At 52.6% G+C, this 11,806-nt stretch overlaps 1 protein-coding gene and 1 long non-coding RNA gene across 3 annotated transcripts; both read right to left on the bottom strand.

Moving 5' to 3' along the window:
• Positions 1 to 921: 921 nt before the first annotated feature.
• On the bottom strand, positions 922 to 2,119 carry LOC118476116 (uncharacterized). Its single transcript, XR_004855472.1, has 2 exons — positions 1,711 to 2,119; positions 922 to 1,622 (listed from the first exon to the last, which is right to left on the bottom strand). It is a non-coding gene; the product is annotated as an uncharacterized lncRNA (long non-coding RNA).
• Positions 2,120 to 2,782: 663 nt separating this feature from the next.
• On the bottom strand, positions 2,783 to 6,132 carry LOC100280446 (cytokinin dehydrogenase 10). 2 transcript variants are annotated; one of them, NM_001153366.2, is made up of 4 exons: positions 5,198 to 6,049; positions 4,822 to 5,112; positions 3,877 to 4,148; positions 2,838 to 3,437 (listed from the first exon to the last, which is right to left on the bottom strand). In NM_001153366.2, exons 1-4 carry the CDS (start codon positions 5,888 to 5,890, stop codon positions 3,116 to 3,118), a joined length of 1,578 nt encoding a protein of 525 aa, NP_001146838.1. In that variant the 5' UTR covers positions 5,891 to 6,049; the 3' UTR covers positions 2,838 to 3,115. The 2 variants fall into 2 exon arrangements, with proteins under 2 accessions (XP_020406103.1, NP_001146838.1); XM_020550514.3 differs by lacking the exon at positions 3,877 to 4,148 and having other exon boundaries at positions 2,783 to 3,437; positions 5,198 to 6,132.
• Positions 6,133 to 11,806: the final 5,674 nt, after the last annotated feature.

Below are 11,806 nucleotides of genomic sequence, written 5' to 3'. Positions count from 1 at the left end.
GGCGGCATCCAACAACCCTCATGAAGGGTTCAGCCCAACGCAACACCAGTCCAACCGCCCACCTCTATGAGATTTATGTTTTTAGTGTTTCGAACACAAAACTTATGTTGAATACTTGTCAGAGCTTATGAACTTGTGTTGATACTTCTGAACTTTTGTTAATACTGTTTGTGTTGAGAACCTCTCAACTTATGTTGAATACTTATGTCAGAATTTGTGTTAATATTGTTTGTGTTGGCTATATATATCTGTGATGATCTATGATGTATATATGTGATATCTGTGATGATCTGTGATGTATATATGTGATATCTGTGAAATATCTTTTGTTTGTTTGGATGGAATAGGGAAAACAAATAAAAAAAGTGTGTACTGGTCACTTTGCCGAGTGTAACACTCGGCAAAGCACTTCTTTGCCGAGTGTCAGAACCATAGCACTCGGCAAAGAACCAAGACCTGAGCACCGGTATAGGTTCTTTGCCGAGTGTAGTGGCTCTGACACTCGGCAAAGAAGCACGCTTTGCCGAGTGTCATACCAGGCACTCGACAAAGTACCTGACATGGGGACCCCTCTGGCGGATTCTTTGTCGAGTGCTATCAGGCACACACTCGGCAAAGGTAACTGCTTTGCCGAGTGTCGACCGGGACACTCAGCAAAGACTCCGTCTCCGTCACCCGTCGTCGTAACGGATGCTTTTCTTTGCCGAGTGCTCTATGGCACTCGGCAAACCACTTTGCCGAGTGTCCGAGAAAAAATACTCGGTAAAGACGGTTTTGTCAATGCACTGTATGCCGAGCCCTCTTTGCTGAGTGCGACTCTCGGCAAAGAGTTTGCCGAGTGTTTTTAAGTCTTTGCCGAGTGGTTCAGTCACTCGGCAAAGCCGTCGATTCCGGTAGTGATTATCCACAAGCGAAAGCGTGTTAACCACCGTGTCAATGACATTTGTTTTGTCAATTAGGTCCTGAGTCGTGACTAACGCTGCCCACAAACACCAACCGAAAAACAAAACACGCTTCTCTGTCAAGTCGCTCTCACCCAAACATATATAAGAAAATAAACAATCATCTAGGACAGCTACATACAACTTAGGAGCATGCATCAGTTGCAAATCCGACCTCTTCAATAGTGCATGGCCGCCACCCCCCCTCGCGTCCATTTCTTTCGTCCGTCCGGACCCCGGGCCGCAGCGACAGGACGTCCATCCAAGCGGAGCTCACCGGCGGCAGCGCGGTCCCTTGTCGTTTGTGGGCAAAACAGTTGGATCCTATGAATCGAACACGGCACCAAAAAAAAATATACCGTCGTGGCCGTCTCTGTCTTTCCTTGATCTCCTGTTTTATTTATCGGAAGGAACTTAAAAAAAGATTGCTAAGGTTTTTTTTTTCTTTTTTTGAACTCAAAAGATCGCTAAGGTTGATGGATTGTGGATACGGTCGCTTGGACGACACTACTCATAGCCTAGATCGCGTTGTCAGAAAGGCACCACTTGGAGCACACCCACCCTCCAGTATAAAACGCGGGGCGGCGGCGGTGGCGGTGGCCCGGCAGATCCTCGCTGATCCCCTCGCCGCGGCTTTTGTCGCCTGAAAGCTCTCCGGCTGGTATCCTGGCAGGGCAGGTCCTGATAAACAATGGAGAAAAGATTCATTAGAATTCCTGCGAGGCATGGAGACGAGGTAAATCTATCCAGGAGTGTCGCCCTCGCGTACCTAATCCCCGGGGATAAGTGTCTCTGCAGCTTGATACATTAACCAGCTAACGCCCTTTCTGCTCCGGGTCATCACCGGTGCTGCGCATCGGCCTCGACAGCGTCGTTGCCAGCAGCCTGTAGCGCAACAGCGATGGGTCGGCGGGCGGGCGGGGGAGGGGGAAGGGGGAGAGGGTCGGTCGGTCGAGGTCGCCGGCTCGTTTCGGACCAGTCGACAGCGAAAAATCTGTTCCGTTCCGTACCGATGAGGTGATCGGATTGATGGATCTCATCTCGCCGATGGGTGGCCGCACGTGCCAGACAAGCTGGGCCGTCCTGATGAACCCACACAGCTGGGCGAGATCGAGGCCGGCGTGTAACCAATCATCCTGTCCTTGAAGCAGCGCCCATCTGTCGCGACGGATGCTAGCAGGGTGCAGCAGGGACGACGCTCGTCGAGCCGCTTCCGTCGCGATCCGGCTCGCATCACGGAATGCGACTGGGCACGACAGGGAAAGGAAGACTGGTTGTATACGTACCGATCGTTTTTTTTATATATACAAGTAGAAGTCCACAAAATTTCCAAACGAAAACGCCGCCCGCGCCGCCCCGGCCCAGAGACGAACGACGGTCGCCGTCGCGCTCGGGCGGCAACAACCGTCACGTCCCTGCCGCTCGGTCCCCGTCGCCAGCCAGCACAGTGCCGATATCGATCGACCCGACCAGTTCTCTGGTCCCGCGCGGATGGCCCCAGAGTGATATTCCTCCTGTCCCGTGGGCGCGTCCGCGGCGGCGGCGGCGAGACCCGTCGGTTTTGGCCGCGCTTTGTTCGCGGTCGTCGTGTACTGCGGCCAAGCTACTACGGAACGGGAACGCGAACCAACGGCCCCGCGCGTCGCGGTCGCGGCGTTTGGATCGGGCTGGTGTGCCACGTGGGGTGCCGGGCGGGGGGGACCAGGACGGCGAGGGGGGGAAGCTACCACGGAGGAACGGAACGAAACGGAACAGAAGCGCGCGGAAGGAACAGCTTGCGGGCGCACGCCACCGGGGTGGCCACGGCGGCGGAGCAAAGCAGAGCAGACAAATCCAGCGTCGCCACCACCCGCTCGCTCGGCCTCGGCGGGCGAAGGAATAATAACAAGGGGGAGAGGGACACGCGGACACGAACGGCAAGCATGCATGGAGCAAAAACTCGTGCAGATCTCCACACAGCAATCCCTTTAATTTGCGCCCCCGGATGCACACCTAACGGTGGCCCTATCGCCATCATTGCCCGGCCCTGCGGCTTCCTCGATCGTCCATCATCATCACCAGGATCAGCAGCGTAATCGCCATCATTACCGGCAACAGCAGCGGCGATCCATCAGCCTCCCCTCCTCCTCCTCCTCCTGTCTTGGCTGGCAGCTGGCTGGTCCTCCCCCCTTGCTCTACACGGCGACGGACGCCGGGACCCGAGGGAAGATCTTCTGGCCCGGCGCGAGGATCGCCAGCGGGTCGTACCGGGCCTTGCGGTCCACGAAGCGCCTCCACCTGGCGGCGCCGAAGTGGCGCGCCCAGTCGGCCTCGCCGCGGTAGCTCGGGAAGTAGGCCTTGTAGTCGTAGCCGTTGGCGCGGCAGGCGCGGAGGATGGCGCCGTTCTGCGCCACCAGCTCGTCCACCGCCGGCCCGCCGCTCCGGCAGAACCGCAGCAGCGCCACCAGGTAGAAGACCTCGCCCTCCGGCAGCGCCACCGACGTGTTGGGGTCCCACCTGCACGCACGCACACGCACGCAGGTCCCTTCAGGCATCAGCATCAGGACGGAAACCACACAGCCAGGCCCACATGACATGGACTGTGCGCTAGCCTCGGGTCGGGCGAAGCAATAATTTGTCAATCATAGTACTCCTCCTCCTCCGTAAGATCTGTGTGACACGGCTAAATCCAAAACAGAAGCGGCGGTGGAGGCTCGGGACCGTCGTCTTACAGGTACGTACGGGCCGGCTCAGCAACTGTCCCGGAGGACCAGGCGTCAGTGACACGACGAGCAGAGAGAAGGCAGGGCGGCTCACATGCGTCCCGGCCCCTAGCTAGCTTGGCGGGCCGCAAACGGCAACTGCACACTGAATGGCAGTACCACCACTCAGCCACTCCTGTACTGTACTACTGCACGCAGGGCGAAGGAGCGGAGCGGAGCGGAGGGCAACTCACTTGCTCTTGAGCATAGGGTAGACGAGCATGGGCCCGTCGATGCCGTCGGCGAGCATGCCCTTGATGACGGCGCGGTCGAAGTCGGCGATGTCGCGCGCGGAGACGAAGAGGTTGAGCCACGGGTGCGGCGCGTCCCAGCTGCCGTTGCGCCGGGCCTCCTCCTCCACCCGGTTCACGCGGGACAGGAAGTCCACGTACCCGACGTCCGCCGCGAACTCCAGGCCCCGCACGTGCTTGAGCGGCGCCATCATCCGGCTCACGGTCACCGCCGCCTGCAGGCACGCACGAACCATAACCAACGAGAGCGAGAGAGAGAGAGAAGAAACAAAACCAATGGCAATGGGTTGGTCAGCATGACGGTAGCGCCTGCAGTGCACGGACGGACGCGGATCGACCGGTAGGAACAAAATCCAAATAATGAATGCCGCCGAAGCGTGCGTGGCGGAGAAAAGGTTGGCTGCGCTGCGCTGCGCTGCGCTGTGCTCCGTGGGGACGACAAAGAGCGCGATATGATGACGCGGGCGTTGCCAAAAGACGCGACGCGATCCGCTGGGTCATGGGCCGGACCGGAGGCAGCGCAATCGCGTCACGGCCACTGCGGGTGTGGGGCTCGGGGCCATGCCGCATTGTACGCGCCGATTCGATCACCAGCGAGCGAGCGAGCGAGATCGGGGCGCGGCCGTGCGGCGCGGCGCACTCACTGGCGCCGGTCCCCGCGTGCGGCCAATGGCGCGACCCCTGCCCCTGGGGGTCTGTCTAGTCTAGGGTGGTTTGGTTTGGCAGGACGCAGCCCCCCCGTCACCGAATCCAGCGGGAGATACACGACGAGGCGAGTCAGACATGCCCTGCCCGCGGAAAAGTACACGCCAGAGCGGGCGAGGGGGTCAAGTACGGGAATGCGCCAAGTCTCAGCGGGGGGAGAGGTTGGCAATTACTGCTACCTACCTGGTCCTCCTCATCGTCGTCGTCGACGTCGTCGGGCCGGTGCGCGTACTGGTACAGGGCCACCTCCAGGCAGTAGAGGACGGGGCCGGCGCCGGCGGGGAGGAGGGACGGGTCGAAGCGGGCGCCGCCGGGGATGGGCACGGACGGCCAGCCGTTCACGGGGTCGTCGCTGTTCACGAACGCGAAGCCCTCCACGTAGTCGAACGCCGCGTCGGGGGGCCGCGTCACCAGCCACTCCGCGTCCGCCGTGTAGTCCGCGATGCTCGCGTACACCACGCGCGTCCACCGCACCTGAATGGCAACGTCAGTCAGTTAGTAGTGCCCAAGCAAAAAGCAAGCTTTAGCTTTCGCCCCGACCCGATGTCCGCGCGCTCACCGCCTGGGGCGCCCTGTGGAGCGGGATGCGGGCGCGCGTGATGACGCCGAACTGGCCGAGCCCGCCGAGCACGGCGAAGAAGAGGTCCGGGTGGGAGGAGGGCGAGCAGACGCGGCGCTCGCCGTCGCCGGTGACCACCTCGAGCTCGGCCACGTTGGACACCTGGGGCCCGTAGCGGAAGGACTGGCCGCTGACGCCGCCATTGGAGAGCGTGCCGCCCACGGTGAGGCGGAGGTAGTCCGTCCAGGACGCCGGGGCGAGCCCGTGGTTGTCGACGGCCCAGTGGAGCACCTCCTCCCAGAGCGCGCCGCCGGGGACGTCGGCGAAGCAGCGGCGGCCGCCGCCGCCGTCGGGGCACTGCACGACGAGCTGCATCTGCGCGCGCCGGGACGGCGCCGCGAGCGAGCGCATGTCGAGGACCAGCCCGCCCTCGGCCATGGCCTGGCCGGCCACCGAGTGCCCGTTCCCGCGGGCGGCCACGGTGAGGTGCGGCGTCAGCGCCGCCGCGCGGATGGCGCTGGCCACGTCGTCCGCGCTCGCCGGGCGGACCACGGCCGCGGGCATGGCGCTCGCCAGCCCGCCGAAATCCGTCGCCGCCGCCGCCGCGCACCCGCCCGCCGTGGTGGCGGGCTCGCGGCCGGCGTCCTCTGGCTCGGCGGCCGCCGTCGCGCGGTCCATGTACGCGAGCATCATCTTCTTGCTTTGCGACGAGGAGCTGGCTGCTGATGGAGGGGAGCTCGGCTGTGTCAAAGGGGGAAACCTTCCCCTCCGCGAGGTGATTGGTGAAGCAGAGGCAGAGCAGCTAGCTCTATATGTTTCGTGATGTCACGGCGCTCTGCTTGCTTGAGGCTTGAGCTCGTGGTAGTTTGGGTCGCCGGGGGGTTTTATAACGAGCGGACACGCGGCTCCCTCACGTTTCTCAAAGAAGACAAACAAAGCAAAAATAAAAACATACGGTGGCAGCACAGCATGCTGCGAATGCCAACCAAAGTTCCAAACGCTTCGTTTTTTTTCCCTTAACCTCGTGCGAGGCCGGACCTCTGTTTTTTTTCGAGTTCCACAGACGATTGCATATTTGCATCGCGCTGCGAGATGGATGGATGGATAGGATCGGATCTGACTTGTAGTTTGTCTGCCACTATTGTGCAAGTAAAAGCAACCGATAGAGAACCAGATAGATGGGCCATGCATCTGGGCCTGCAAGTAATTCGCCCTACCAATTGATCGCCTTGTACTGGAAGTCTGGAACCCAGAAACTCCGCCCGTTCCAATTCAACACAGAGCTGAGCTGCAAGCCTGAAACTCGGAGGCGTTCTTGGCGCCTGGGGGTGGATGGTAGTATGCGACAGGGCAGATTCGCCAGGTTGCAAAATTTCTCGGCCGCGGCGCCCATCCCCGGGATGCCCCCACGCTCCGCTGTTCAAGCTGAACGTTCCATCAGGAGAGGCCGAGCCGAGGAGATCTTGTGCAGGGCAGTACGCTGGTGTGTTGTATGCAGGCTTAACCAATGGCATGGCAAAACTGTACTGTGCACATCGCCGCTAGATCGCGTCGAGAGCGCAGCACGGCCGCGGCGCGACGCGACCTGGCTCCATCGGCGAGATAAAAAAATTGCCTCCTTTTATACTCAGCCATCATTTAAAGGTCTATTTGAAACAGCTTCTGTAATTAGTAAAAATAGCTTCACGCCATGAAACAAAATGCCGAATGCTCCAGTGACACCAAATTTGAATCCTCCAAAAAAGAGTGCGGGCTAGATTCAGCTTTTGGTGGAGCTCCTCAGATAGTGTGCTTCACGGAATCCTGTTTTAATACGCTCTCGCAAAAGCCGTGTTCCAGGATTATATAATCCAGCTTATCGATTATGTAAACACCTATTAACCGACTTATAAATTATTATCATCCAGATTTCTAGATAACATAATCCACCTAATAATATATGTTGTTTGTTTACATCTCAACTTTTTTAAGCTGGATTTTATAATCTAGGGGTAAATAAACAGGGCCGTAGTTAAGTGGAAATTATCCACAATTCCCAGCAATTACACAACTCATCATACTAACATGTTCAATTTTTTCCGTTCATACCTCTAACACTACCTCCTGACGTGCACATGTCGGCCTTCCCTGATGCCGGCCCTAGAATTGGGCTACCCCTTTCCCCTACCATGGCCGACACTCAAGCCACCGTGGCCGCACTCCAGAATTGACCTACCCCTTTCCCTCTACCATGACCACTCTACCATGATCAAGATGCAAGTCACTATGTCCACCCTCCCTCTCCTCTAGTCCACCTGATTTACAAAACATATCCATGATTTACAAACATATCATATAAAATTACAAACATATCCATGAGCCTTGCACATGATTTACAAATCCCACAAGGGCAAAATTGTATTTTCTCCTTTTTATTCCCACGCTGGACAAGCCTTCTGAGTCTTCTTCTCCCATGCTTCGTAAGTCGATGCATTCAGAGCCAAAGCTTCCTCCTTCGGCACGCTCTACGCAGACGAAGCTCCATAGCTTCTCCACCTGGTTCATTGAGCCACTTTTGACGAAGGATAGCTTCGCTGCTGCTTTGCACAGTACCTGAAACACACCTTTTAATTTGGTAATAACATATTCTGAGGATCGTCGACGATAATGGTCCCCAACAGATATTTTGAGAATTTTAGGCCCTAGTTGAGAACCAAATTGATAGGAATTTTTTTACCATGCAAACTGACTGGGAGGTGAATATCAGAAACTTAATTCCTTTTTTTGTGCAAGTATCCATATCCCACCATGTCTCATGTTCCTATGCTCATGAATGAAATGGCTCAGCCAAGCATAAGCATCACCCTATATTTGAAGTTGTGCTTGCCATTCTCACCCTCGCATCCATACCACTTAAATTCTAGATCAAAGATTTTACCATCATGTCTACCTTATTAATCGTACTTTTAGTCGACTCCTCCAATAGTTCACTTCCTTGAACGTCTCACACATCAACAACTTGACTATATTAGCCTTGTGTACCTTTGGCTATACTTGCTGGCTTTATGCCCATACAACTCCTATAAGGTTCATTCTGATCTTAACAGTATACTTTCCTTGGCTACAACATAAAGCATAAAGATTTAAATTCCCTTGATTCATCTACTATATGTATCTATACCTCTCGAGACATGCTCTTTAATGAATAGGTCTTTCTATTTTCTACCCTACATTCTAATGCAGGAGACCGCTTGCAATGTGAAATTCTTCTCTTCCCAGCTTGTTTCCCTTCTCGATTTCTGAGACAATAACTAGGGGTTGAATATGCCTAGAACTTATACTGTGCATGATGTTAGTCTGGCTATTTTGCAAGAAGAAATAGATCATATGGTGTTGGATCATGTATCTCCTAGCATGAATCATGAGTATGATTCTATCGAAGATAATATGTATTATGGTTGCCCCTCAACATGCTAGGAGATAGTATGTATCTCCTAGCATGAAACATGAGTGTGATTCGATCGGCTTGTCTATGATTGGAGCAGACTTGCTACTGTCTGAAGGTTCACCATCATCTAATTTGCATGATCAACATCACCATTAGACTTTCATTCATAGTGGTATTCATAAAGAAAATGTGTTTATAGATGATACTGTTAGATATGGTTTTTCACATATCTGTAGGCGACCCTCATGATCTTTAAGAAGCCCTACAGGACAATAACTGGAAGGAAATGATGGATACTAAGTATGGACTGGTCATAAAAATTGGACATGGCCTATTGTTCTTTCACAAAAGGTATTACTATAAATTGGTATACAAAATTAAAATAAAGTAAGACCATAGTATTGACAAATACAAAGCTTGACTAGTTGCCAACTATTTTAAATATCGGTATGGTATATATTATGAACACACGTTTAGCACGGTAATTTAAGCAAACAACTATTAGAGTTATACCATCAATTGTTGTCTATAGAGGTTGGACATTATGACAACTAGACATGTAGAACACTTTTCTTCATGGGATACTTAAGAAGGGAGGTATATATGGAGCAATATCCATCATATGTGGTATCAAAATCATTCGAGTTATATATGCAAGCTGGACAAGGTGCTCTATGGTCTCAAACATGCGCGAAGAACTTGGTACTCACGCTTTAGTAAGAAACTCTATGGTCTGGATTTTGAAAGCTCAAAAGATGATACATTATTGTCCTTTTCTACAAACGTGGAGATGTGAGCATATTTATGCTGGTTTATGTCGATGATATCATTATGGTGAGTTGCAAATAGGAAGACGCGCGTGTATGTTCTCCTACATGACTTACAAAAAATGATTTTACATAGAAAGACTTATAGCAGTAGAGTTTTTGATACAAAATGGTTTTACATAGAAAAAATATTTAGGTCGTGATCCATTATCACTCCTGCTCTTGTCCCTGTCCATGCATGGAGTAAGTAAGTGGCTATTAGCGGTAGAGTTTTGGTACAACGCAGCTTTTCGTTCAGCGTTGGGTCATTCGCTCTGGAGTTTCTATTTGGTCACAATCCAAGACATGTTGGAAGCACTACCGGAATCTGGGCCTTTGCCGAGTGCCAGGCGCTTTGCCGAGTGCTTTTTCTCGGGCACTCGGCAAAGAAGCCTTTGCCGAGAGCCGCACTCAGCAAAGTCCTGCTCTCGGTAACGAGCTCGTTTACCGAGTGTAGGACACTCGGCACAGAAACACACTCGGTAAAGACATATTTACCGAGTGGCGAACACTCGGCAAAGGTGGCGCTCGGCAAAGGGCCATCAGCGGCCGTCTAAAGCTGACGGCCGTCAGCCTTTGTCGAGGGCCGAAGGCCGGCACTCGGCAAAGAGGTTTCTTTGTCGAGTGCCAAATATCTGGCACTCGGCAAAGATCTCTTTACCGAGTGTCTTCTTTGGACACTCGGCAAAGCATTTTTTTAATTTTGGCAACCAAACTTTTCGTGGTATGTTCCTACACTATATAGACTTACATGTACCATTTTGGGACAATTATAATAGAGTTTTCAATAGGTAGTAGATTTAGTTCGTTTATTTGAATTTCTTCGGAAAATTCAGATTTGAACTGCAGGTCACTCGAAACTTGAAAAACCGTGCATGCAAAAATGATATCCATGCTACTTAGCACAAGTTACGACCGATTTCAGGAGCAGACCAGAAACTTCGAGCAACATGCTCACTAAACATGGTCGTGAACTTGTCATCCATATGTTTAAAAATTGTATAAAACACAAAGTCAGAAAATCATGAAACTTGTCCATGTGTCGTGATATCATATATAGAGGCTGTGATAAAAATTTGAGAAAGTTTCGAGAAATTTGTGACACACTATGTGTAGAAACCTAAGAGATCATGTGTGGATCTCTATGATTTCATGTGTGGATCTCTTAGGTTTCTACACATAGTGTGTCACAGCTTTCTCGAAACTTTCTCAAATTTTTATCACAACCTCTATATATGATATCATGACACGTGGACAAGTTTAATGATTTTTGACTTTGTTTGTGTTTTATACAAATTTTAAACATGTGGATGGCAAGTTCACGACCATGTTTAGTGAGCATGTTGCTCGAAGTTTCCGGTCCGCTCCTGAAATCGGTGGTAACTTGTGATAAATAGCATGAATATCATTTTTTCATGCACGGTTTTCCAAGTTTCGAGTGACTTGCAGTTCAAATCTAAATTATCCAAGAAAAATCCATCAAACGAACTAAATCTACTAGCTATTGAAAACACTGTTATAATTGTACCAAAATGGTACATGTAGGTCTACATAGTGTAGGAACACACCACAAAAAGTTTGGTAAGAGAAAAGAAAAAAATAGAAATATGCTTTGCCGAGTGTCTAACGTGGGGCACTCGACAAAGATCCTAAATACATACTTTGTCGAGTGTCTATCAGTAGACACTCGGCAAAGACCTGTTTGCCGAGTGCCGGCGATCTAGCACTCGGTAAAGACTATGTTTAAATTAAAAAAGCCTTTATCGAGTGCCCGCGATCTGGCACTCGGCAAAGAACTAAAACATAACGTACTCGAGGCCCTTCTCCTTCTCCTTCTCACTCACTCACTCACTCGTCGTCGCCGCTCCCCGCCGTCGACGCCGCCGCTCCCCGCGCTCGGCCGCACCCGCCGCCGCTCCTCGCCATCGAGGCCCCTCCCGCCGCGCCTCCCCGCGACACCAGCGTCGCCCCCACGCCCCGCCGCCCCCACGCGCACCACCGTCGCCTGGCCCCGCCACACGCACCATCGCCGGCCCCACGCGCACCACCGCCGCCGGAGGCCGCCTCCTCGCGCGCCGCCACCGCCGCCCGGCCACGCCACGCGTACCATCGTCGCCCCCACGCGACCCACGCCCAACCTCGACGATCTTCACTATCTAGGTATGAATTTATTATGTGTCAATTTTTATTTATTATTGATTAGATGATAGAATGTATAAATCATGTAAATTTGTGAATGATAGGATATGTAAATCATGTAAGTTAGGCTATAGTCTCGTTGAAAATTTGTGAATGAAATATGTAAATTGTGCCGTTAAATTATGCGTACTATAGTCTCATGGATTTAATACATATATATATATATATATATGTGTG

Source organism: Zea mays, chromosome 1, assembly GCF_902167145.1.
Source record: "Zea mays cultivar B73 chromosome 1, Zm-B73-REFERENCE-NAM-5.0, whole genome shotgun sequence".
Classification (NCBI taxonomy): domain Eukaryota; kingdom Viridiplantae; phylum Streptophyta; class Magnoliopsida; order Poales; family Poaceae; genus Zea; species Zea mays.
This window is presented reverse-complemented; position numbering and strand designations above follow the sequence as displayed.

Bases quoted from the DNA above. Each gene is read 5' to 3' on its own strand.
- LOC100280446 (NM_001153366.2), bottom strand. From the start codon at position 5,890: ATGATGCTCGCGTACATGGACCGCGCGACGGCGGCCGCCGAGCCAGAG. The intron at 5,113-5,197 runs GTGAGCGCGCGG...GTTGCCATTCAG, and splicing joins TCCACAGGGCGCCCCAGGCG to GTGCGGTGGACGCGCGTGGT. The intron at 3,438-3,876 runs GTGAGTTGCCCT...GCGTGCGTGCAG, and splicing joins TACCCTATGCTCAAGAGCAA to GTGGGACCCCAACACGTCGG.